Below are 27,944 nucleotides of genomic sequence, written 5' to 3'. Positions count from 1 at the left end.
AGCAGCAGAGAAAGCACGGGACGAGAGAATGGGGTTACTGGTTGCCGGTCCTGATGCTACCGGTAGCTGGATAGCACTTAGAATCTCTCTTTTGCTCACCTGTGAGTTGAGAGGATTGGGGTCAGTCTTAAGGAGTTCTTCCTATGATGTAGCTCAGCTTTGCAGATGAGTTGAGGCAGCAGTCTCCGTGGCTGTCAGGTGATAGAGAAGCCGAGTCTGTGGGCACTCTCCTTCCTAACTTCCGCTTCTCTTCTGAGAAAGGAGTCATGGTTTCTCCTTCAAAGATCACAGCGTTTGAGCTGTCGACTTTCCCTTTGCTGTCTCACCTCCATTCTGCTTTGGGTCCTGAGATACAAGTAACTGTTCAGCTACAGACCGTTTCATGTTCATTGATGTTTCCCAAGGGCCTCCATTAGTGCTCGGCCTAGTAAGCCTTGCTGGGCGACTCTTACACGTCGGCGCTCACAGTTTTGTGGAAAGGCAAATGCTTGTTCTGTCACTGGAGCACTGGACATTTGTGCAAGGTACCCGTGGGGGGCACAGGAGGGGTCCTTCCTGTTGGGTAGGCAGAGTTGGCATGGAATGACTTGAGGATGTTTTGAGCTGAAGTTTGAAAGGCAGTTCTCTCCCGAGGTGTGAAGGCATTGTAGGCAAAAATAAAGGCAAAGAGATGGCAGCGAGTGGCCAGTGTGGGTAGAGAATAGCTTATGAAGTGTTGAGGGAAAAGCCATGGAAGTTGCGGTTGGAGAATGAGGCCATAACCAAAAGAAGAGGGAGTCTTGAATGCCATGCAAAAAAATTTGGCCTTTCTTGTCAACAGAGGTAGCTGTTGAAGGACTTGAAGTGAGAATTACCATAATCATTTGTATTTTAGGAGGGATATTGAGGATGCCATGAATTAGGGCAGGGGAAACAGGATGGGAGAAGGGACGGCAAATTCATTAGCTGTTTAGGGGTTGAGGAGGTCATGGCTCAGAGAATGAGGGAGAGAGAAGGGTTGAGAACTCCTGAGTTTTGATTTAGGAAGCTGGGTGGAGGTGGTGTCATGAATGAGATAAGGAAAGCAAGAGGACACAGAGGTCTTTTTTGGCAAATGTGAATTCAGCCTGGGACATGTTGGGTTGGCGGTGCTTGTGGTCTTTCCCTGGAGAGGTGTCCATTAGTGACATGTTGGGTTGGTGGTGCTTGTGGTCTGTCCCTGGTGAGGTGTCCATTAGGCAACTCTGTTTAGGTCTGCCTTTTGGGATACAGGTCTTGGACTGGAGATAATGGGTTTAGAATTCATTAATCAATCAACAGCAGTTATTAATAAAACATCAGGGGAGTGAATGAGAGTACCACCAAGAGCACGTGGAGTGAGAAGAAATCAAGGCAAAAAACAGAATGTGGAGCCTTCTAGCATATAAGGGTGGGCAGGGGAGGACTTCCCAGGTGGCTCAGTGGTAAAAATCCGCCTGCTGAGCAGGAGATGTGGGTTCCATCTCTGGGTTGGGAAGATTCCCCTGGAGAAGGAAATGGCAACCCACTTCAGTATCCTTGCTTGGGAAATGCCATGGATAGAGGAGCCTGGTGCGCTGCAGTCCATGGGGTCGCAAAGAATCAGACTTGACTTAGCAACTAAACAACAACACAAGGGAGGGGGAAGCCTGCAGAAGAGAGAAGACTCAGGCAGAGTCCTAGGACCAGCAGGAAGGGGATGTTGGAAAAGTGGCATGGGGGCTGGGTTTCTGGAAGCCAGGAGTGATGCTAAAGGGAAGTCATAAATTAGGTGCTTTGTAAATACAAAAGATGTTTATTTATATAAATATCTTGCTAAGTTGTGGCTCACTGCTTGCTACCCCATAGACTGGAGCCCACCAGGGTCCTCTGTCCATGGGATTCTCCAGGCAAGAATAGTAGAGTGGGTTACCATGCCCGCCTTCAGCCCACTTCTCTTGTGTCTCCTGCATTGGCAGCTGGATTCTTTACTACTGGTGCCACCTGGGAAGCCTGTATAAATATAGAAGGTTATTTATTTGATCAGTGGTGACTTTTGCCTGGTATTGGGTTACTAGTCAGTCAGTGGAGTGTTAAGGAAGTAGAAACTGGAAGAAGGTCCCTGAGGATGTAGCAGTGGTATAGGGTGGGGTTGGGGGTAAGGGGTGGGGTTGTTTCTCCCCATTACTTGACCTGTAAACCTTCTTGATGATTTCTGCTTCACCCTCATCTAGTCAGACAGTGAGTCTAGCAGTGAAGGGGATGTCTGAGTGTGACCTTGATTCTCAGACTTCCTGGATTTGAGTCCTGGCTTCATTATCGACAAACTGTAAGATCTAGCACAAATTATTTAATCTGGCTTTGCTTCAGTCTCCTCACTTATACAATGGACATGATAAAAGTATCTCATAGGATTGTGAAGGATTAAATGAGCCAAATACTTGGTTTAACATCAGTGCCTGGCACCTCATAAGCACTTGGTGAAGGTTAACTTTTTTTTAAACAACTTTATTGTGGTGTAATTTACATATAATAAAAGTCACCTGTTTTCTGTGTATAGCACTTTCTAATGAATTTACAGAATTGTGCAACCATCACTACTTTCCAGTTTTAGAACATTTTCATCACCCCAATAAAATCTCTCATGCCCATTTCCAGTTAATCTCCATTCTCATTCCAGCCTTAGGCAACCACTTACCTAAGATATTTTCCATCTGTATAGAGTTCCCTTTTCTGAGCATTTCAGGTAAATGAAATTATACAGTATATGGCCTTTTGTGCCTGGCTTCTGTAACTGTTTTTTAGGTCTGTCTTTATTGTAGCTTATTTCAGTATGTCACTTCTTTTTATTGATGAATCCTCGTCCATTGTATGGCCATATAATGTTTTGTTTATCCATTCACCAGAAGATGGATATTGTTTCCACTTTTGCTGTTATGAATAGTGCTGCTCTGCACATTCCTGTGCAAGTCTTTGTGTGGACATATGCTTAATAGCTTCTTAATTGGTCCTTTAGCCTCCTTCAGGGGTCCTCCTGCTTCTGTTCTCATCCCCCTCCAATCTGTTCTTCACACTGTAGCTAGAGTGATCTTTCTAAAATGTAAGTCTCATTGTGTCATTACCCTGCTTAAAATCCTTCAGTAGTGCCTAGCTGCCCTCAGGATCAAGTTCAACCCCCTGACTTGAAGGATTTATTTACTAAGAGTCTTCAAAATCCAAAATCTTATTTCCCTCTTCACCTTCTGTTTCACTGAGCCCCCTCCTCAACTTCCTGCTTCAGGCATTCTTTTCTTCATCCATATTGTTTCATTTATTTAATCATTCACTAATTAACCAAGCTTATTGAGGCTCTGGGATATAGTACTGGACAGGACCGCCAAATCCATGCTTTCCTGGAGCTTTGTTTCTAGTGAGCAAGACAGGCAATAAACAGCAAAGTATCAGATAGTGAGAAGTGCTATAAAACAAATGAAAGTCCCTCTGTCCTGTCCGACTCTTTGTGACCCCATGGACTATACAGTCCATGGAATTCTCCAGGCCAGAATACTGGAGTGGGTAGCCTTTCCCTTCTCCAGGGGATCTTCCCAACCCATGGATCGAACCCAGGTCTCCCACGTTGCAGGCGGATTCTTTATTAGCTGAGCTACAAGGGAAGCCTGATAAGAAAACAATAAAAGGATGATATGATACCTAGGGGTTAGAGGTGCTGATGACTCAAATCTCATGGCCTGAGTGTTCCTCGTTGCCTCTGTGCTATTGCCAACTGGCTGTTTGACATTTCCACTTGCTGTTAAGCCCTGCTGCTTAATGGTAGCTTCATGTGGTACCCTCTTCTTTCTTTTTAATTTTTAAAATATTTGTTTTTGACTGCGCTGAGTCTTTGTTGGTGCGCCTAGGCTTTCTCTAGTTGCAGTGCTCAGACTTCTCATTGTGGTGGCTTCTCTTGGAGATGAGCACGGGCACTTCTCATTGTGGTGGCTTCTCTTGGAGATGAGCACGGGCTTTAGGGCGCGCGGGCTTCCTTAGTTGTGGCTTCTGGGCTCTGGAGCACGGGCTTAGTAGTTGTTACTAGTTATGGCACATGGGCTTAGTTGCCCTGTGGCTTGTGGAATCTTCCCAGACCAGGGATCAAACCCATGTCCCCTGCATCGGCAGGTGGATCCTTAACCACTGGACCACCAGGGAAATCCTAATACCCTCTTCTTATGGTACTCTTATCCTGCTCCTTCTGTTCCTAAGTACTGTTCATCCTTCTTAACCTCTTGCCCAGGCCCGCTCCCAAAGCCTGGCTGGATGCCCTGCCCGTCTGGCCATTGTGCTGTCTGTCCTTCCATTACAGGCCAACTGACTTAAGTAACATTCTTTACATTATATTTAAATGCATGGTGGTCTGTTTCCTCTCTTTAAGCAACTTGATTGTTAGAATCAACTGTTAGAATACTTGAAGTCTAGTCTAGTTCCTGACACAGAGTTGGTGCATAAAGAAATGTACTGAAAGAGGGATTGTTTGTGGTTAGCCTTGAACGGAGGGAGGGTGGGAGGGACACCATTTCATTTGGGACTGGAGGGAAGGAAGGCGCTAAGGCCTGCTGCAAGTGTAAATTAACTCGGAGGATGAGGGCGGAAAGTTGGAGGAGTTCTGATGGCTTACATTTTCTCAGAGATTACAATTTCGTGCACAGTATAAAATGAGGGAAAGAGTTATTTATAATGAGCAATGAGCACTGCATTAGAAGAAATGAAGTAGTGCTGTGGGGTGCATCTTGATATCTTAACACTCTTCTTGGTTTTAGTTTCACAGCGATCAGATTTAGTCTGATTTCTTCAGGCCATTCGTTACACACATTGCCATGGATGACTGGCTTACTTGGATGTATTGTACTGTTTTCTTTCTTGTTCTCTTATAATTGATTTTATTTTGATGTTGCTCTTTTCAGCTTTCGGAAAATGTGATTGATCGTATGAAGGAAACCTCTCCATCTGGCCCGAAGTCTCAGCGGTATTCTGGTACTTACGGTGCCTCAGGTATTTCAGAGTTTGAATTTCTGAGTTCTTAGTAGAAAAACTTTAAGCGGTGGAAGTTCACTTGATAGTCATGTTCTCCTGCACTCTGTCTTTTGTTACTTGGATGCTTTTTACAGGAGAATTGTCTTCCTTTGGTATTCATGGGGAACTGTTTCTGGGACCCTCTTGAATACTGTAGTCCATGGATGCTCAAGTCCCTTATATAAGACGGGTAGTATTTGCCTATAATCTATGTACATCCTCCCATATATTGATCGTTTAAATCTTGTTTAGATTATTTATGATACATATAATACACTGTAAATACCATAGAAATAATTGCCAGCATGACAGATTCAAGTTTTGGGTGTTTTGGGTTTTCCGGAATTGTTTTTTTTTCTTCTCCCGGAATAATTTCAGCCTGTGGTCGGTGGCATCTGTGGATGTGGAACTTGCAGTTACGGAAGGCCAGCTGTGTTAGCGGTTAATATTGGGCTTTCTTTTAAAATGCTTTGCTGTAAGGTAGAATGAATCTACTTTCAAACAGTCTTTGGAAATTTTTTTTTTTTTCTCTTCCAGCTCCTGGATCCTCTGTTAGGCTTTGGAAGGTTATTGCCTAGTTTTTTGTGTAAAATGAATGACGTATAAGGGGTATTAGAGGTTTGGGAGTAAATATTTATTAAAAAAATTGAACTTAGAAAATACTGATTTATTGTTTCCAGATGGTGAAATATCTCTAATGATTTTACTTTGTAATGGATTTCTTCAAGTTTATAAGCAGTTTATTCCTTCAGAGTCTTAATTATTGATGAAAATATGTTAAACGAAATCCATGGAGGATTATTGTCTTATTTTGTCTGTGGATCCTGGAGGATAAGAGATTGCTTTTCTTTCCTCTCTCCTACCCCCATCCATTGATTCATCCACCTAATACTTACTGAGCACCTGCTCTGTGTCTGGCACTGTTCTTGTTGCCGCCAAATTTGATGGATGGACATGCTGTGTTTTGGTGAAATGACAGTGAGGAAGTAGTTGAGATGATTCATTGTGAACTAAATGAGAATTTTCATTATTTATTAGAAAGTATTGGGTGGTAAATCTAGCTGCAGACTGAAATACCTTGAGAAAGATGAGCTCCTGCACAAATGCCTCACCTGGCAGCATTTGTGACCCTCTTACTAATCATTAAATTGATAACCATAAGTTGAACTTCTGATGTGTTCAGAGCAGAAAGTGCCGAGGTGAATAAGAAATAGTTCTTGTCCTTTTAAAACTTCTTGTTGTGTAGGAGCATTAAGAAAGGTTCATAGTTCATGACAGTTAAATAGTAAGTGGCCACTCCCTCTGCCAGAAACCCTTTCTTTGACTTCTGGGCCACACTCTTGGTTTTCCTTCTACCTTTCTTGGATTCTCCAAAAGTTAGCTTAAAACTCAACATTCAGAAAACTAAGATCATGGCATCTGGTCCCATCACTTCATGGGAAATAGATGGGGAAACAGTGGAAAGAGTGACAGAAATAATTTTTTTGGGCTCCAAAATCACTGCAGATGGTGACTGCAGCCATGAAATTAAAATACTTTCCTTGGAAGAAAAGTTATGACCAACCTAGACAGCATATTAAAAAGCAGAGACATTACTTTGCCAACAAAGGTCCATCTAGTCAAGGGTATGGTTTTTCCAGTGGTCATGTATGGATGTGAGAGTTGGACTATAAAGAAAGCTGAACGCTGAAGAATTGATGCTTTTGAACTGTGGTGTTGGAGAAGACTCTTGAGAGTCCCTTGGCCTGAAAGGAGATCCAACCAGTCCATCCTAAAGGAAATCAGTCCTCAATATTCATTGGAAGGACTGATGCTGAAGCTGAAACTCCAATACTTTGGTTACCTGAGGTGAAGAACTGGCTGATTGGAAAACCTTTCGCTGATGCTGGGAAAGATTGAAGGGGACAACAGAGGATGAGATGGTTGTACGGCATCACCGACTCAATGGACATAAGTTTGAGTAAACTCCGGGGATTGATGATGGACAGGGAGGCCTGGTGTGCTGCAGTTCATGGAGTTGCAAAGAGTCTGACAAGATTGAATGACTGAACTGAACTACTTACATTCTCAGTCTAGTCTTTGCTGATTTCCACTAATGTCATCAAATTGCATACCTTTTGAATCATTATGTACTTGCCTCCAAAACTCTGTCTCTAGCCTTGACTTCTCCCTGAAACTGCCGTCTCAGATAACTGCCTTCTTCAGATTGCCCCTTAGATTTCTTCAACTTAACACATCCAAAGCAAACCTTTCTGTTCTTCAGAGCTGCTTCTCCTCTTTATCTTTCCCAGTAAAGGGCACTGGGATTCACCCTTGTTTGCTCTCTCTCTCTTTTTTTTTTTTCATTTTGATTCTTGTATTAGACCATTAGCTGATCTTATCAGCTCCATCTCCAAAATAGGTTTGGAGATGGTCTTCGCACATCCATCTTCACTGCTGCATCTCCAGTCGAAATAACCACCATCTCTTATCTTGTCTTTTGATGAAACCTCTTAACTGGCTCCCCACTTCCACTGTTGTCCTCCGTGTGTGCTCTGCCATGCACAAGAGGCCTCAGTAGCCTTTAAAAACATAAATCAGCTCATGTCACATCCCAGTGGTGATTCGCCACATACTTACAATATAATTTGAATTGCTTTATTGGCTTCTGAGGTACACCATGACTGAGCCCTTTCTGCTTTTCCAAAATCATCTTTTGATACATGGAGATTTTTAAAAATTGGAATTTGATCTAAAATGTGCTTTGTTCTTGGTTGATTTCTTTTTTACGTACTGTGTAAAGGAGATAGGATGATGCTATGCACTGATGATGAAATAGTGAAAGAGAATATTTAAGTAATGTTTATTATGTGCCAGATACTCTGTTAAATCCTTTATGTCTGTCTTATGTAATCTGTATAACCCTATGAGAAAGGTACTATATTAAGTCATTTTACATGGGAGGAATTTGAGACTTGAAGTGATTAATTATCTTGCCCAAAGTCACACAGCTGGTGAGTAGTGGAGGTAATAGTTGACTTCAAGTCTATTTGACTCCAGAGCAAATGCTGTAAAGCACTGTTTTATTGTACCTTGAATGAAGCCTTGCTTCATATGTGAAAAGGATGCGAGAGAAACTAGGGAAAGAGGTGCATTTTAGTGATGTTCTGCTAGAGTTGAAGAAAGCGCTTTCTTTTTCTGATTGTTGGTTTTTCTAGCTTTTCCCTGTGTTGGGTCTCATTCACAGTGAGTTGAAGGAGAAGGAAGTGTTTTCCTTCTTGGCTTGGTTTCTTAAACTGGTACTTTGAGCGAACGGGTGAAGGTGGAAAGACTTTCCATCAGTGCTCATGGTGTGGCCTTGCGGAGCATCACACTGACTTTGTGATGAGTTCTGGCTGTGCTGAGGGATCCATCCCATCCCATTTCTCCGTTTGATGTGACTGATGACCTCGTTGGTCCATGACCAGCCTGGGCACTGAAAGCTCTGTGAATGCTACCTTGTGTTTGTTGGTTGGGCTAGAACTACACTGTCTCAGTGGTAGCCACTTGTCACATGTGGCCATTCATATTTAAGTTAAAACCAATCAAAATGAAGTAAAATAAAGGTTTCATCTCTTCGCGCTCGGTGACTGCCTGTGGCTCGTGGCGCCGTGTTGGGCAGTGAGGCAGAGGACACTTTTGTCATTGCAGGAAGTTCTCTTGCTCGCTGTAGAATTTTTGCGCTTCATTAGAGGATTTTAATGATGTGGCGACTGAGATAGTGGAGCTAGATGGCTCTTTGTGTTTGTGAATCTAGTTTCCTGCATTTTCTACATCCCAGCTTCCCCAGGACTGCAGGTAAATGGACGCTTTAGCAGATATTTCAGGGAGTACTGCCTTCACCTCAGTCTTTAGCACAGCTTCCTAACCTGTGCGTTATGAGTGTATTGGAGGAACTGATTTCTTAGGCTCAGAGAGGTTGGTGAACACGTGCGTACCCTCATATTGCCATACAAGCACTTGCTTTTTCTGTCTGCACCTTGATGTGAAAAAAGCTCAGCAAGGCTAATAGTGCCAACTCTTTAAGGATATTTCCCTTACCCATGCCAACCTAACCCAAGAAAAAAGCTAAGATTTGACATACTGTTTTACAAAGATACTGCCTTTAGGTTCAGAATGCAATTACACTATGATTGTGCAAATTAGCAAAGATTTATTCTTCTTAAGATTTAAAGAATATGTTTATAAAAGTAAGTAGCCTCAAAGTTTATATTCTCTTTCTCATTTGGGGTTTTAGTTCATACCCAATAATAGATTTCTTAAGATTTATAATTTAGATGTGTTATGAAATAATTTTTCAAGTCTACAAAAATAATATTGATAAAAATGTCACCAGCTTTTTCTGCATTTTTCAGTGTCAAGTAAATTATATATTAAATGTGAGTTGAATTTTTAATGTTTGTTAAAATGCTTTCTTCCTTGCAGGACTATTAATTTATACCACCCCCCTAGGCTATTCATATGTGTGAATAAACTAAATTTTGTTGTATATAGTTTTGAGAATATAATTTATGCTGTTAAGAAAGTGATTTCCTCTAAAGACTTTACTGAAACTATTTTCTGCCCAACCTTGAACCAGATCAGTGACTCATTGCAGTATTTGCATGTAAAGCTGTTCAGGCAAAATAGTACACTGTGTGACACGCAGCAGATTGTGATGCCACTTTAATAAATGAACACGCTTTAAAGAACTTAACTGTGTCCTTGCTGCCTCACATTCTCTGCTGCGTTATGTGCTATCTCAACTACATTGGCTTTTTTTCATACCAGGGGAAATTATTTTTTTCACACTGACGTAAAGGGATTGTTGTTGTTGTTCAGTCGCTAAGTCACGTCTGACTTAAAGGGTTACCTTTTCATGAACATCTTGCATTTTTCAGTGTTGTATATTGATTTTTTTCCCTTTCCTCCTTGATCCTTTAGTTTTTCTGGCTTATAGGGAGGTCAGACCTCTCATGTTTGATCCCATCTAATACTGAGGAAACCCTGTCCCCAAGTCAGTATGAAAAAAACAGGCAGGAATGATACTAGGAGGCTCTTTGTTAGTTTCCTAAGCTGCTAGCAACCAGATGAAAAGGATGAATCTGGGCAAAAAGACAAAGGAGCTCGCTTGTATTCCTATCCTCACTGTGCAAGGTTCTCTGTACCTTTCTTGTCATTGGGAAGAATAAGAAAGAATTGCTGATTTGCTTTAAGTGTATAACTGAGATCACTAAGTATTTGGCAGCCATAACAAATCTCAGGAAACCAATTTAAGCAGGAAATAGCACAGCCCAAATGAAACAGCCAATTTAGGGAAACAGATTTGTCTATACGTTCTATGTATTTTTCTCCCAGCATCTGGCCCTCCTAGTTCTTTTTAAACAGCTCTTTAGGCTCATTTAGACCTAGTATTGTAGGGAGAGTTCACAGTGACGAGCTGCACTTACTCCTTTGACTTGAGCTACAAGAACTGAAGGGGGTTGCCATGTCTCGGTTAGGAGAAGGCGATGGCAACCCACTCCAGTACTCTTCCCTGGAAAACCCCATGGACAGAGGAGCCTGGTGGGCTGCAGTCCATGGGGTCACTAAGTCGGACACAACTGAGCAACTTCACTTTCGCTTTTCACTGTCATGCACTGGAGAAGGAAATGGCAACCGACTCCAGTGTTCTTGCCTGGAGAATCCCAGGGACGGGGGAGCCTGGTGGGCTGCAGTCCATGGGGTCACACAGAGTTGGACACGATAGAAGTGACTTAGCAGCAGCAGCAGTAGCCGTGTCTTGGTTTCCAGCTTTTAATATGTGAAAGTTTGTTGATACCAGTGTCTTGACACTGCACTGTTTTGTTGTTGTTGTTTTTTAAAGTGTCCAGTAACACTTCATAAAAGGAAGAAATGTATACACTATTGATTTAAAGCTATGATTTAAATCAAATTCTTTAGTCAGTATATTCTGCTCCTAAAAAGAAATCCATAAACCATGTACATTTAATGGATGGTTGAACTCCATCAGTCAACAGGTATTAGCAGGGAGGTGATCTTTGACTTTGAGGAACTGTTAGTTTTGCAAATCATGTTTAACATTATAGTGTAATGAATAAGCACTAATGGAGTGCCCTTCACCTGCTCAGTTAAGATTTTGGAGGAGGTGAATGAGTATGTAAGTGAGAGAGAATAGATAAAAGGTCTAGGAAGTGCTTTAGGACTTCAGAGAAAGAAGATCAAGAGCTTGGGCGGCAGATCATCCAGGGAAATGGACTTGAGCCAGACCCTGAGGATAAGAGGGGTCGGGGTATTGGTACTGAAGGTGTTCCCGGCAGAATCAGTGCAGATCCAGAGTTGAGACCAGATAAGAGGTTCCAGTGGGGGTTCTCATGGGTGGGAAGGTTGGGGGGAACTTAAGAAGTTTAATCTTATCCTATAGGGTTTAGTGGCTCCTGAGCTGCTTCATTTAATTTTAAGATGCAAGTTTAGAAAATTGCATTAGTTGCTACTTTTCAAGTATACTCAGTCATTAATAACATTTTTATGCCTAAAAATGCAGTGCTGATTTTCTCCTTGATATTTTTATATTCAACAAAGAAATCTAAATGGAAAGAACGTGTTTTCCACCGTAGCACTAAATGAACCCAGTTTCATTTTCTTGAAAAAATAAGCAGCCTCATAAGCATTTTTATTTGTCCTTAGCTGACCTTATAGCAAAAAAAAAAAAAAGGAAAGAATATTCAGCTACTTGAGGCTGTGGAAGGTAAAACAGAAACTTTGTGAGCTGGGAACGTGAAATGGTACAAGTGGAAAATGTAGAACATGAGTTGGAAATTGAAGACAGGGAAGACAGCAGCTGTGTGGTTGAGGTGGAAGTGAGGAAGGCAGAGGAGGGTTTGGGTGGAGTTGGTGACTGAGGCCACATGGCTGTCTGTGGCAGACTCAGACTTCTGTCCTTTCTCCCCTGGTCCAGGGCACGTTCCCCCTGTGCCACTGGATTCAGTCACTGTTTGTATTGTATGTATTTTGAGAAACCAGCACAAACATAAGCACTCTATTTTGAAATTGAGACGTGAGCATTGTTATTGTTCAGTTGCTCAGTCGTGCCCAACTCTATGACCTCCATGGACTGCAGTACGCCAGGCTTCCCTGTCCTTCACCATCTCCTGGAGTTTGCCCAAACTCATGTCCATTGAGTCGGTGGTGCCATCCAACCTTCTTGTCCTCTGTCGTGCGCTTCTCTTCCTGCTCTCAGTCTTTCCCAGTATCTGGGTCTTTTCCAGTGAGTTGGCTTTTCACATCAGGTGGACCAAGTATTGAAACTTCAGCATCAGTCCTTCCAATGAATATTCAAGGTTGATTTCCTTTAGGATTGACTGGTTTGATCTCTTTGCAGTCCAAAGGGTTCTCAAGAGTCTTCTCCAAGATGCAAGCATAGAAAACTTTAAAAAAAGGTATAACAGATCATTGACACTATAATGTATATTCCCTGGTATTTTGGGGTGGTTGAAAGGGGAGTTGCACAGAAAAGCAAAAGCTGTAGCAGAAGAAGAAGAAAGAAATTGTAGAGAGAAGCTTAGTAGGTCTTGAAATATCAGTGAGTCACACCTTCCAGTGGTTTTTCTGTGACTTGGAACTTCTGCCCTTTGATTTCTTAGTTAACAGACTAACCATTGACTGCTTTTTATTAAATCCTCAGAGGCCCCTGCCATACTTCTACTGTAGCACAATTTACTTTGCACTTCTTCCAAGTGGCTTGAAATCGAGTGGGCCAGAAATTCCCTATCTGTTCCTGCACGACTAGAAATAAGCAGCTCTTTTGTTAATGTGTGTTGCATTCTGTAGATTAGAGATGCAGTCACAGAACTCAGGAGCTGGAAGGATGTAACTTTAGTGACCTGCGGAAAAAGAGAAACTGTTTTGAAGAACCTCTTTTTTTTCCTGCAGTGAGCTTTGGACACTAAAAAGATAGTGTATTGTACTTTCTGATAGAACAAGTTTTGCTATTGGGTATAACAGTCAAGTGAATCATTAATATCACTCATAATAGTAAATAATAATCATAAACCGCAAGGAGAAAACAACTGTAAACTGTTTTATAATCATACCTCAGGGTTTATGAAAGAAAATAGCAGACCTTGGTTGTATAAGCAGCTTGAAGGAATTTTAAAGTATAGGGCATATAATATGTAAAATCACTATTTTTAATTTAAATTTAATATGCCAGGGGTAAAATAAACACTAGGTTAATAGTATTTTTGCCTTTCTTGGAATTTGATAGACTTTGAGGGTCATTTAGATGGCTCAGATTTCTTCAGACAAATTGCCCGAGAGAATTTGAAATTCATACTGCAAGTAGAGGTGTTCAGAATTAATTCACAGCCCTTCGATGTGTCAACCGAATTAATAGACTGTTGTTGTTGATGACAGTGTTTTTCCTCTAAGAAAACATTTTAGAAAAGTGAAGTCTGACCCGGCATTTCATTTCTTCCTTTTCCCCTTTCCTGTCTCTCTGGTTTGTTCGGAATTGCCTGGTCAGTGCTCTGTGTTAGACCAGGTCCGTGCTAGCAGGGAACAGTAAGTGCTTTTCAAGTCCTCTGTTTAGACCTGATCTGCCCCTAGAGCTACTTGACACTTTGGGTTGACAGCTGTCACTGTACTTGAGTGTTTCTTGAAAAGTGTTGGGAACCCACGTGAATCACTATGGTAAAGCTCTTCAGACTTTTTCACGGAATTGCTGTGGGATGCTTAAAACAATATTCTGGTTGTGCGTGTCCTGGTTCTCTTGACTGAGTGGTTAATCAAAAGACGGGTTTTAATTAGCCAGTGTCAAATGATTGGAGTTTGAAATTACAGGGTGGTAATGATAACTGTCTCCTTACTTCAAGGCCGGATGTGGTTAGAACATCTTTTTTTGCTGCTTCACCCTCATTGTTGCTCTTGTCCTGCAGGGGACGCCACAGGCCTTGCTCTGCATGTGGTGAGTAGCAGTAGAACCTTGCTCTGAATTGTCTTTTCCCGCTTTCAGGTCTTAGAGTTTCTCCCATCCCCGGTATCATTGCCTTAGTCTGGCCACCAGTCCCTCTTCTCCCGTGTTCTAAGCATCTCTTACTTGGGGTCCTGGCCTTCAGTCTCACATTGCGCCAGTCTGTTCCCACTGCAGCCCTAAGAATCTTTCCAAAGTATGGGACCAATCATGTCATTCCTCTGTTTAAAACTGTAGAAACTCCCCCTTCCTCTTAGGTGAAGTCTAGGTCTCTTTTATGTAGCCAACAAGGTTGTGCACAATCCTTCTCCACGTTGATGTCCTGCATCATCTCCCAGACCTGCCCGTGTCTCTGTCTAGCCATAGGGCAGTTGTTGAGTCCTTAAACTTGTCCTTTTTGGTCTTCTCTGTGTTGTCTTTTCTGTCTCACTGCTGTTCCTTCAACTGTCTCCCCTAGCCCACCCTGTCTCCTCCCTGTCTTGATCTGCTGACTCTTCCTCATTGTTCAGGTCCCTGCCTAGAAATCACTTACTTCAGAATTTTTTCTGACTCCAGGCCTGGCTTCCTGAGGGGTCGCCCAGCATCCTGGGTGTACTGTTCTGTCGCAGCCCTTAGCACGTGGTGCCGTGACTGCGATCCATCACCTCTCTCCCTCGGATCCACAGCTCTCATTTACTCATTTGTCCTCTTGGGACCTCCTTTTATGATACTTTTTTCCTGCACTCTGACTTATTTGGTGTTGATCTCTCCTTGCTAAGGTGAAAAGCAGTTACAGGCCAGTCTGCTGTAGGTAAACATTGACATTTTGAGGAAGTCAGAGTTGAGGGGGTTTCTTTTCCTTCAAGAGCTCCTCTTCACCATCTCGTCTTCCATTTGCATCTCCTTTATCAACTATCATAACTTTTTTCTTCTGAAAGGATGAACTCTCTGCCCTCATTCACTTCCTCAAGGCCCTGGGACAAGCTCTGACACCTGGGGTTTTGGTGTCTGGAAATTCAGGCATGTTGAGGATTAGTTTGGCTTCTGGTTGAGGATTTGTCTTCCCTGGTGGCTCAGGTGGTAAAGAATCTGCAGGAGACCTGAGTTCAGTCTCTGAGTTGGAAAGATCCCCTGGAGAAGGAAATGGCAACCCACTCCAGTATTCTTGCCTGGGAAATCCCATTGACAGAGGACCCTGGTGGGCTACAGTCCACGGGATTACAGAGAGTCCCACTCGACTGAGCAACGAATGCTTCTTTGAGGATTGAAAGGAAGACCCACTGCTTGGATCCCGTTAGGCCAGCAGAGGAGGACCAGGGATCTGGCTCCTCTGTATGTCCAAGCACATAAATAGTTAAGCCCTAAGGACAAAAGGAAAACTAAGAATGTCTTAGCTCATATGGGCATTTACCTGGTGCATCCCATTTTCTCCTTATCACCCTGTGCTACAGTGACAATAATTCATATAACTCTTATCAGATTTGCTTTACCTCTTAAATCCTTCAGATGTAATTAGTTCTGCTGTTGACATAATGGTCATCTCATGACTTTAAAAAATAAGAAAATATTGATTGCTGTCTGTCATTTTTGAGGATGAACCAGAGGAATGATATGAAAATCAATTGCTATAATCAGGATGGATTGTTTTAAATAAAAATTATTAAAGCGGTATTTGAGATTGACAGTTTTACCCAAAACATTTTTATTGTTCCACTAATGCAACCAGCTCAGTTATGGATTCTGAATATTGTCCTATAATTATTTGAAGAAATTAATTTAACAAAATATAATTATTTTGAAAAAACACCTCTAACAGTCCTCAATTAATTTTCTTTCTTATAACTTGCACTTTTAGCAAGAAGACATGACTTTGACTCTTGGGTACCACATGCACTCTTGTAGACATATAAGGCCAGTTGAATCTGTTCTCTGGTATGGCCAAGCAGCTTTTGTTTAATTTTATGGATCAGCATAGATACCTACAGGGCATAGTGTGTTTTTAAATAACATGTTGATTTTTTGGGGAATTTTATGAGATTGTGCTCATAGACTATTTTTGGTGACATCTTTATACAACTTTTCTAAAAAGGTTGCTTTCATATTCTTTTACAGAAACCTTTTAGAGTGATTATTACAAGATTATGGGGTGTTGTAACCCTCTTTTCATGATTATTCTTTGACCTTTGACATATTTTACTAGTTTTTTAATAAAATCTTTAAGAAAAACATTAATTGTATAATTAAGAAATAATATTTTATCAGGCTTGATAAACATACAAATGATAGATTACTTCCTCTAGTTCTTTTTTTCTTGTCCTGTTAAACATACCTCTGCTGACTTGACCGTTGTTTCATAACCCAGGTTCATCTTTTTGCAGAAATGATATTTGCAAAAACGGCAAAGTGAAATTTTAAAAAACAGTAATTTTTTAAGTTGCTTTTTTTTTTTTCTTATTGTTGCTTATCAGACTTTGATCTGAAACTTTTAAAGGTCATGTTATATTTTGGTTGAGAACAACCTTCTCTTCGGCCAGGTAACATTCTTTGCTTTGAACAGCGCGGGGGCCTCTGTAGCGCTCAGGCCTGCAGCGTTTCTTCTAGTGTGCTCAGGAGGCATGATTCGTACTGGACCAGCTGGACCCTGGATGGGGGCTGCAAAGGGTGCCTGAAGTCACTACCTTTGCTTAGCTTGGCTGGCAGTGATGTCATGCGACTGTGTGCTTTCAGTAATGGGCCTCCAAAGGAGGTGAACCCCAGTTTCTTCAAGTAAGGTTGTAGCTGAATTATCTCTGAATAGAAGTATGTGCACACACACACGCACGCACACACACACATATGCATACAGTGTGTGTTTAGTGTTTGAAGAGCTTTTGGCACTTAATAGTTGTGTCATCTTGTGTTAAGTTATTTCAGATTCCTGCAGGATAGGCTAGAGAGACTAATTTCATATGGTTGTCATGGAGACTAAATGAGATAATGTACCAGTGCTGAAATATATTAGCAGATAATCAATAAACGTCCCCTTCTTTTTCTCATACTTTAACAAAGCATCCAGGGTTCTTACTTCACTGCCCGCTTTCACGCACTGCTAACCTTTCTGTCTACTTCTGTGCCCTTATTCCAGCAGTCAGTCAGTGCTGGCAGTGTGCCTGACACCTTACTCAGTGCTAAGATTTCAGAGATGAACAAAACAGAGCCATGCAGATGAGTTGTAATAGAGATACACTTGTATCATAAAGAATGGCTTAAGGACTAACTATCTGGGGAGGTCCCGGTAGACTGCATGGAAGAGGTGATGATATTTGAGCTGAATAGTGAAGGATGAGTAGGAGTTCACCAATCAGACATGATGGGATTGATGGTGGGGGATGATGGAAAGGAGGAAGGCCATTTTTTGGGAGAAGAATTGGTGGGTGGAGCAGTTAGGATCATAAAGGGCCTAGTGATTTCTAGGAATTATAACTAGTTAGATTTATTTGGAATGCAGGTACCGAGTGGGAGATCAGAGTACAAGGAGTGAATATAGATGGAATAACAGAGCCAAGGGCTGTGGGTTTGCTTCTGTACAGAAGTGCCTCCATCCCTGTGTTGTCATACTTGAGTTAACTCTGTGTGTGTGTATGATCAACTCAGAGGTTGCCTTATCAGAACTTGTCTTGATCTCATTTATGTTGCCTTCCTCTAAACTCACATGGCCGTCAATATTTTCTACGTTAAAAAAAAAGTTGTTTATAGCTATGTTAGCATCTTTATTTTGCAGTAAGCTTTATGAGGGCTGAAAATCTGCCAGGTCTCCTTGTGACCCATGTAGTGTCTGTCTCACCTGTAGAAGGTGTTCAAGAAACACCTGAAGATGGAATGAGTGAGTGGAAGGAGCCATGAGTATCAGCATCCCAGCTTCTTCAAAACACTTTTGACCTCAAGACACTGTGTTCAGTGAAAGAAGCTGGTCTCAAAAGACCATGTAGTGTCTGATCCTGTTTCTGTGAAGTGTCCAGTATAAGCAAATCTGTGGAGGCAGAAAGTATTGGGTTAGTGGTTGCCTAGGGCTGAGGGTGTTGGAGGTGCGGTTGGGGAATACAGATGACTGCTTCTGGTGGCTCAACTCTGTGAGTCTGTTAAGGCGCACTGAACTGTACGTTTTCTTTGAATAACACTGTTAAAAGGCACTTAAAATCTTGTCATGTTTATAAGAAGCATCTTCAAATGCATATTTTCTCTGTTCCTGTGTTTGCAGCATTCACTTAGGGACTTGCATGATGATATTTATTATTCTAGTTTAAGATTTTGACTTGGCTCAGTAGAATGGAGGTGAAGAAGAGCTGTGGGAATTCATACCACTTTCAGAGATGCTGGGAAGTGTGAGCCAGGACCTCTGCTGAGCCTGTGCTGGGTGACCTCGTTCTCTGGTCAGAGGAGCACAGCAGTCACTCAGTTTAGTATCAGCAGAGTGGCATTGTTGGATGTATTTGAACAGTGCATTTTTATTTTTCAAGTTTTTGAAGAAGTCTGTCTTTAGGGAATTACATAACACGTTGTCTTAATAACAAGAAATACAGCATTCGCTGAAGAAGAGATGGTGCTGTTTTTCTGTCACCTTTGGAATAAGAGAAGGAGATAGTTATATTTTCAGCCTGTTGATCTTGTTTTTCTTATTAACAGGTACTTCATTTTAAAAAGCTGTTTTATACTAAAGCATGTATGAAGCTATACATATTAATATAACGTGTTCCCTTAGAGAAATTGTGTAATGTGGCTTTCTCTTTGCTCCCACGATGTAGGAGCTAGTAGTCTCCATGTTGATGAAACAGCAGGAGCACCTATTTCTGGTGTGCCTATTCATGCAAAATTTAGCCCTCTTGAAAATGAACAAAGATCATAACCAGAAGGTATTCATCATGCAATCTATCCAGAAGAAATCATGAATGAAATCATCTTCAAATAACTTAAATAAAAGTTTATTTCCTGACACTATATCACCAAGTATAATTTAGGACATTTACCATTATTATGTGTGCATTTTTCTTTTTCATATGATTGCCAACTATCTTTAAAAATGGGCTGCTTCAGATTACTGTTTTGGGGAGGCTGATCTGATCTACTTGACCTTGATTTCACTTGAGTAGTGGCCGTGGGTGGTTCTTCATCATAGATCTGATTGTTCCTCGGGTTTCTTCAGCGCCTCTATGAAACAAAAGCACTGCATTTGATGTCTCTTCGCTTAGGTTTGCAACTAGCAGAATGTTACCAGGGCTTCAGCCTGAGGCTGGATCATACTTCTTAAATGGGAGGGCTTAGTAGGGCTGAGAGAGCAGAGTCAGGATTTGGTGGGAGATTTTCAGTAGGCCCCCTGCCCCTCCTGTGTGTCACCCAAGAGGTAGCTCAGACACCTACCTATTTAGTAAACGCCCAGGGCTGTGGTTTGGTGGAAGGAGCAAGGATGTAGATAGATCTTGAAGACCTGACGTGGCTGAGCACGGGTCTCAGCTCTGCCCCTTACTGTGTATGTCACTTGAGGGCAATGTGTTGAACCTCAGCTTTCCTCAATTCTTGGTAATGCCCAAGAGTGATAGGGCTTTATGTGCTACAGCCACTGCTCTTTCTTGGGCCATTTCTGATTATTGAACAAAGAAACTCAAAATGCATTTTTCCCAAAGAAAGAATGAGTGCAGCTGAAAATAATGTTTTTATAAATAACTTCAGGCTTACCATGGATTCTTGGGTTAACTTGGAAACCCAAATACCATTTCACTTTTAATGATGAATTTACAATGAGCTTTGCCACCACAAAGTTGTTGGCACCTTCCCATAGCTTGCAATCAAGGTTTCTTTATGCCTTGTGAATGGGCTGAAATGGCTCACTTTCGTTTCCAATATTTGGGTTCATATATGGTCTGTATGTGGTTCTCATTGAAACAGGCAACAAACAAATATTTGTCTACACATATACATGCAGATTATGTGTATGCAAATGATGTGTTAACCGCAGAGACGTTAGTATAGACATGTTAACAGTTTAATTAGTAGTCACTGAAGATTCCTTGCAAAACACGTAAACTTACATCAGAGAGAAACTTGTTCCCTCTGCTGTTGTGCCCAAGGCTGGTGTGGCTGGACAGTGAAGTGAAGGGGTTGTCACAAATTTGCTTTTATAATAGCCTATATAATTTTGGTTGGCTTTTGTTTATCTGATTTTTCAGGTTGATAGTGGTGGCTTTTTTTTATTTTTCTCTATTTCAGAGTAATTACTCTTGCATTTCTCCCCATTAAACTCTTAAGTAGGAGGGCGAATTTAGCACAGGTACACAGCTCTAATTTCATGCTGAGTCAGGCCGTTCTTCAGGGAGGGTCAGAGCCTGCCAACGTCTGTTGTTGTCGAGTCAGGTAGAGGCAGTGTGGTAAGGCGGGGAGCTCACGCTTTGGGACCCATCATCCTGAATCACCACAGGCCAGTCACAGCGATTTCTTTGTCTATACGATTGGGTTCTGATTATTGTCGTTGAGTCGCTAAGTCGTATCTGACTCTTTGTGACCCCAAGGACTGCAGCTTGCCAGGGTTCCCTGTCCTTCACTATCTGCTGGAGTTTGCTCAGACTCATGTCCATTGAGTCGATGATGCTATCTAACCATCTCATCCTCTGTCTCCTCCTTCTGCTTTTGTCTTCAGTCTTTCCCTGCATCAGGGTCTTTTCCAGTGAGTTGGCTCTTCTCATGAGCTTGGCCAAAGTGTTGGAGCCTCAGCTTCAGCATCAGTCTTTCCAATGAATATTCAGGGTTGATTTCCTTTAGGATTGAATACTAATTACTAGAGGGGTAACCTGAAGCTTAGAACATTGCTTAATAAATAGAGACTGTTTAAATTCATGTGTTATTGGCTTGCTGGTTGTAAATAACTTCTATCTCAGCCTTATTGGCAACTAGCCATTTTACCTTGTGCAAGTTTATTACTTTGAGCCTTAATGTTCTTATCTGTCAAATGGTGGAATGGACTCTTATTTCCTGTATTCCTTGGATAGCTTGTGAGCTTTTTTGATAAGAACCATTTTCATTCATCTTTGTATAACAGCACTATTACGTGGGCAAGACATTTTGTGATTAATGATTGAGTTTGATATTTTCCCACTCAAGTCATAGTTATATAGTTATGTAGTTATATGTAATTACAGTTACGGTCCTATTTGTGTATGCCTATGAAGATTTATAAGTGGAAATTATATCATTTTTTGAAGTTTGTCTCCAAACAATCTGAAATATACTTTTATCTCTAGAAGTATATAACATATAAATGTATGTGTGTGTATGTTTAGTTCTGTGTACCAAAATTTAAAATTAGGTAAAAATACGTGAATATGAACAAATGTATAAGGATATGCATTCTTAAAGGTCTCTTGCTTTAGAATAGTTTATTTATGTTTCATTATTTGGATATGATACTCAGAATTACTTGGCCAATAACAAAACAATGCTGTTGGCAGTGCCTGGGTTTAAAAAAAAAACACTATAGAGAATTAGGGAATAATAGTAATGAAAAGGGTACTGTCAAGATTGGTAGGTCTAAATTTAGCATCCCAGCTGTGTTTTGGTTTGTAGGGGGTATGAGTGTCATGCTGTGTCCCCCGGTGGTTTCCTTCCGTGTTAGGAGCCAGGAGTGTGCTACAGCGCAGGTAGAGATACTGCCTTCTAAAGCACGGCCTCAAGAAGTGGCTGCCTGGATGTTGCAGGGCCCAGCTGGCTGGCCTGCAAGAACCTTGTCAGCGTCTGGAGCAGTTGAAAGCTGGCAGATGTAATGTCATTGGGCTTTCTGGCTTGGCTGTGGTCATTTTCTGGTACAAGTCGTAACCACTGGCTCACTAGGGAATTCCCCTGTGGTCGTTTTCTGAAGGAGCTCTCTAAACCCAGAGGACGGCTCTCTCCTCTGTGCTGGGAATTCTGTGTTCTCTTGAACTGAAGTGCTGTGTGCTCAGTCACTTCAGTCGTGTCCAATTCTTTGTGACCCCATGAACTGTAACCCTGCAGGCTCCTCTGTCCATGGGATTCTCCAGGCAAGAATACTGGAGTGGGTTGCCCTGCCCTTCTCCAGAGGATCTTTCGACCCAGGGATTGAACCTGTGTATTTTGAACCTAAGATGCCAGTAATTATAAGATATACCATTGTTTTATGTTTCACTGAGAAATAACCTTGACAATTAAGCTGTGATAAAATGCTTTCTTATTCTTTGGGAACATTCATTTTGCATTTATTGGTACAATGTAGATTAGAAAGGAAAATTGAAGTAAAATGACTTGGTTATGATATTCTTCAATTTTATTCACAGAGTCCTAGTTTTTGAATTACTTTCCAACTCCAAGTTGTCATGTTGGTGTATTTTCCACAAACTGTCCTCCTGTATGCCTTTAAAAGTGCTAGTGATGGGCATTTCTCACAAGAGGGTTTTACTGTCTGCTCTGGAGTTTTCTCCCAAGCTGCTGACATTCTTCATGTTTCGATGCTGTTGCTTTCTTGATCATACATAGACAAGTCATGAGCTATGTGATGACTGCTGCTTGGCCCCCAGCAACAGTAAGATGCCATCGATATCAGAGCTGTTGGAATGTGAGTATTGTGCTTCTTAGAGTCACTGGATTACATTGATGGACTACTACAGACAGCATCAGTAGTGGCGGGGAAGGGACTTGCACTGAGGAGTCAGTATTAGTAGTGGAGGGGTGGGAGATGGGGCCTTTTTCTCTGTTCTAAATGATTAGCAGGAATGATTAGCAGGTGAAGAGGAGAAGGCAGTGGCACCCCACTCCAGTACTCTTGCCTGGAAAACCCCATGGACAGAGGAGCCTGGTAGGCTGCAGTCCATGGGGTCGCTAAGAGTTGGGCATGACTGAGTGACTTCACTTTCCCTTTTCACTTTCCTGCATTGGAGAAGAAAATGGCAACCCACTCCAGTGTTCTTGCCTGGAGAATCCCAGGGACGGCGGGGCCTAGTGGGCTGCCGTACATGAGGTGGCACAGAGTCGGACACAACTGAAGTGACTTAGCAGCAGCAGCAGGTGAAGATACTTACTCTCCAATTACTTTTATGTACAGTTCCCTTTCCCTTTTCTCTCTCATGGAGAATCCTAATGGAGTTTAATCTTCACCTGAAAAGATAGACCTGTTTCTTCTGCCTGTCCTATTGAAGTGTTTTTCAAAAATCAGACTTTAAATCAAACATTCATAGCTACGTGTTAATTATAAGGGATACAAAGACAATGATTCAATGGGAATAAACTCAGCTGACAGGAATACAGCAGAGACTTGTGGATCTCATTTTGGGTGACAGAGCATTTACTATGCTTCATATACTGAAGTGAGTATAAGGAGGCCTCTAGTTTTTAGTTTTTTTTTTTTTTTTTTACTTTAAAAACATGGAAGACTAATGTAATAGAGCATGTAAATCAGTTCAGTTCAGTCGCTCAGTCGTGTCTGACTCTCTGTGACCCTGTGAATCGCAGCACGCCAGGCCTCCCTGTCCATCACCAACTCCCGGAGTTCACTCAGACTCATGTCCATCGAGTCAGTGATGCCATCCAGCCATCTCATCCTCTGTCGTCCCCTTCCCCTCCTGCCCCCAATCCCTCCCAGCATCAGAGTCTTTTCCAATGAGTCATCTCTTTGCATGAGGTGGCCAAAGTACTGGAGTTTCAGCTTCAGCATCAGTCCTTCCAATGAACACCCAGGGCTGATCTCCTTCAGAATGGTTGGATCTCCTTGCAGTCCAAGGGACCCTCAAGAGTCTTCTCCAACACCACAGTTCAGAAGCATCAATTCTTCGGCACTCAGCCTTCTTTAGAGTCCAACTCTCTCATCCATACATGACCACTGGAAAAACCATAGCCTTGACTAGACGGACCTTTTTTGGCAAAGTAATGTCTCTACTTTTCAATATGCTATCTAGGTTGGTCATAACTTTTTTTCCAAGGAGCAAGCGTCTTTTAATTTCATGGCTGCCATCACCATCTGTAGTGATTTTGGAGCCCGAAAAAATAAAGTCTGACACTGTTTCCACTGTTTCCCCATCTATTTGCCATGAAGTGATGGGACCAGATGCCATGATCTTCGTTTTCTGAATGTTGAGCTTTAAGCCAACTTTTTCACTCTCCACTTTCACTTTCATCAAGAGGTTCTTTAGTTCCTCTTCACTTTCTGCCATAAGGGTGGTGTCATCTACATATCTGAGGTTATTGATATTTCTCCTGGCAATCTTGATTCCAGCTTGTGCTTCTTCCAGCCCACCGTTTCTCATGATATACTCTGCATAGAAGTTAAATAAGCAGGGTGACAATATACAGCCTTGACGTACTCCTTTTCCTATTTGGAACTAGTCTGTTATTCCATGTCCAGTTCTAACTGTTGTTTCCTGACCTGCAAATAGGTTTCTCAAGAGGCAGGTCAGGTGGTGTGGTGTTCCCATTTCTTTCAGAATTTTCCACAGTTTATTGTGATCCACCCAGTCAAAGGCTTTGGCATAGTCAATAAAGCAGAAATAGATGTTTTTCTGGAACTCTCGTGCTTTTTCCATGATTCAGCAGATGCTGGCAATTTGATCTCTGGTTCCTCTGCCTTTTCTAAAACCAGCTTGAACATCTGGAAGTTCACGGTTCACGTATTGCTGAAGCCTGGTTTGGAGAATTTGGAGCATTACTTTACTAGTGTGTGAGATGAGTGCAATTGTGCAGTAGTTTGAGCATTCTTTGGCATTGCCTTTCTTTGGGATTGGAATGAAAACTGACCTTTTCCAGTCCTGTGGCCACTGCTGACTTTCCAAACTTGCTGGCATATTGAGTGCAGCACTTTCACAGCATAATCTTTCAGGGTTTGAAGTAGCTCAACTGGAATTCCATCACCTCCACTAGCTTTGTTCATAGTGATGCTTTCTAAGGCCCACTTGACTTCCCATTCCAGGATGTCTGGCTGTAGGTGAGTGATCACACCATCATGATTGTCTGGGTCGTGAAGATCTTTTTTGTACAGTTCTTCTGTGTATTCTTCCCACCTCTTCTTAATATCTTCTGCTTCTGTTAGGTCCATACCATTTCTGTCCTTTATCAAGCCCATCTTTGCGTGAAACGTTCTCTTGGTATCTCTACTTTTCTTGAAGAGATCTCTAATCTTTCCCATTCTGTTGTTTTCCTCTATTTCTTTGCATTGATCACTGAGGAAGGCTTTCTTATCTCTTCTTGCTATTTTTGGAGCTCTGCATTCAGATGTTTATATCTTTCCTTTTCTCCTTTGCTTTTCGCTTCTCTTCTTTTCACAGCTATTTGTAAGGCCTCCCCAGACAGTCATTTTGCTTTTTTGCATTTCTTTTCCATGGGGATGGTCTTGATCCCTGTCTCCTGTACAATGTCATGAACCTCTGTCCATAGTTCATCAGGCACTCTATCAGATCTAGGCCCTTAAATCTATTTCTCATTTCCACTGTATAATCATAATGGATTTGATTTAGGTCATACCTAAGTGGTCTAGTGGTTTTCCCTACTTTCTTCAATATCAGTCTGAATTTGACACAAGGAGTTCATGATCTGAGCCACAGTCAGCTCCTGGTCTTGTTTTTGCTGACTGTATAGAGCTTCTCCATCTTTGGCTGCAAAGAATATAATCAATCTGATTTTGGTGTTGACCATCTGGTGATGTCCATGTGTAGAGTCTTCTCTTGTGTTGTTGAAAGAGGATGTTTGCTATGACCAGTGCATTCTCTTGCAAAACTCTATTAGCCTTTGCCCTGCTTCATTCCGTATTCCAAGGCCAAATTTGACTGTTACTCCAGGTGTTTCTTGACTTCCTACTTGTGCATTCCAGTCCCCTGTAATGAAAAGAACATCTTTTTTGGGTGTTAGTTCTAAAAGGTCTTATAGATCTTCATCAAACCGTTCAACTTCAGCTTCTTTAGCGTTACTGGTTGGGGCATAGACTTGGATTACTGTGATATTGAATGGTTTGCCTTGGAAACGAACAGAGATCATGTAAATAGAATGGAAAAAATTAAACTAGGATAAAATTGCTGGGCACTTCCCCTCCTGGATTTATTAAGTCTGCCTTACATAAATTAAAGAAATACTATTACTGAATGTATATGATCCTGGATTGGATCTGAGTCAAGTGTTTTGTTTTTTGTTTTCTTTAAAAGATGTATAGACGATTGGAGAATAGTATAAGACCTATAGATGTAGTATTGTATGTTTATGACTATTATTTCTTAATTTTGATCATTGTACTGTAGTTATAGAACAGATTGTTCTGGTGTTTTAGAAGGCTCCGTGAAATATTTAGGGATAAAAGTTATCATGTCTGCAATATACTGTCACAGTTTTCAGAAGAAACTATTATGTGCGTGTGTCTGTGGAGAGAGAGAAGGAGACAGTGATCAAATGTATCTGATAACATGTCAGTTGTGAAATATGGGGGAAGGGTACATGTGGATTTTTTGTAGTGTCCTTGCAACTCTTTTTGTAAGTTTGAAATGATTACAAAAAATAACAAGATTGAGAAGCTATTGCTAAAATATTAGATGTCCAGTAGTTTATATCAGCTATTTATTTTACGTGGCTTTAGGGCAGGTATAGGCATATTTACAAAAAACTCCGCTCTTGGCAGAAACTTGCAAAATGTCCTGACTCTGGTTCCCTGCTTTCAGACATTCTGAGTTGCTCTGTCACTCTGTGGAGAGGGAGGGGAATATATATATATTATATATATATTTATATAAATATATAAATACATATAATTTATAAATAATGTATATTACATAAATTTATATATGTATTTAATATATAAAAATATATATTAAATATATATACACACATGAGCACACACATGTACATATATATATATATTTTTTGAGGCCAGTTTGGGACATTTACGCATAGGTTTCTGTATTGTTGCTGTTGTCTAACTACTTTGTCATTGCAGTGTCTGAGAGGTTTTAAATGATTTTAGGGGGGCCAGTTTCCTACACTTACTTTTTGATAGTAAATTCCTGATGATATATGAATATAGATTTTGATGATTTAATTCAGGAAGGAGATTTCCTCTTTTTAACTTTCCAAACTAACCCCTTGAGATTCTAGCTGCTCTCTTGCCTCTCTCCCCTTGCCTTATTTGTCACAAACCCTCCCCCTAAAAAAATTGGGTCATATTTGTCTTTAAAATCAGTACAATCCTGTCTCTTCAGGAAGTCTTCTCTGATAATTCCCACTGAATTCTAATCACTTTTTAACCAGCATTTACTCCACTAAGTTATTTTATTGTTTTATGTTGTCTTAATTATGGATTGACCAATGGTATCTTAAGTCGTGTCCAACTCTTGTGACCCCATAGACTGTAGCCTGCCAGGCTCTTCTGTCCTTGGGATTCTCCAGGCAGGAATGCTGGAGTGGGTTGCCATTTCCTTCTCCAGGGGATCTTCCTGACCCAGGGATCGAATCCAGGTCTCCTGCACTGCAGGCAGATTCTACCCACTGAGCTATGAGACGATTGCATTTAAAGGCATGTGTACAGACTATTTTCACTGCCCAGTGTCGGAATACTGGCAGGTACTAATTACTCTCCGTTTTCCCTCTGAATTTATTCCCACAGCTCATGGCTGCTGTCCCGGTAAGGTGGTTGTTCACTAACTGATTCTGTCCAAGTGGGTACCTCTTACTAGATCCAAAATAAAGCTTTGATGTTTGACTTTTGGGATTATCTGCATCTCTCCTCTCTTCCTTTTAACTTCCAGTCTCTAAGGGTTAAAGATTTTATTTCCCTGCATTAGTTGAGATAGTATTTTCATAATTTAGCCATTTCATTTGCTATTTTAAATTCAGACATCACAAATAAACTGATTAAAAAAAAAAACACCCTGTGATTAGATCTGTGATTGTTAAAATTTGTAAAACATATTTGAACAAAAAGGCATTTCAGCATAATTTATAAGTGTGCTGTACTCTGTGGTAAAGATAA

General features: G+C 41.3%; 1 protein-coding gene across 3 annotated transcripts in view; it reads left to right on the top strand.

Moving 5' to 3' along the window:
- The window catches only part of CHCHD3 (coiled-coil-helix-coiled-coil-helix domain containing 3), a 287,018-nt gene that overhangs the window by 10,094 nt on the left and 248,980 nt on the right, over positions 1 to 27,944 (top strand). For all 3 annotated transcript variants that reach the window (XM_055590948.1, XM_055590950.1, XM_055590949.1), the window contains exon 2: positions 4,914 to 5,001. In XM_055590948.1, the coding sequence (XP_055446923.1) occupies positions 4,914 to 5,001 (88 nt within the window). The remainder of the gene's footprint in view (positions 1 to 4,913; positions 5,002 to 27,944) is intronic.

Source organism: Bubalus kerabau, chromosome 8, assembly GCF_029407905.1.
Source record: "Bubalus kerabau isolate K-KA32 ecotype Philippines breed swamp buffalo chromosome 8, PCC_UOA_SB_1v2, whole genome shotgun sequence".
In the NCBI taxonomy this organism is placed as follows: domain Eukaryota; kingdom Metazoa; phylum Chordata; class Mammalia; order Artiodactyla; family Bovidae; genus Bubalus; species Bubalus kerabau.
Note: the sequence above shows the minus strand (reverse complement) of the source record. Positions and strands in the feature narration are given on the sequence as shown.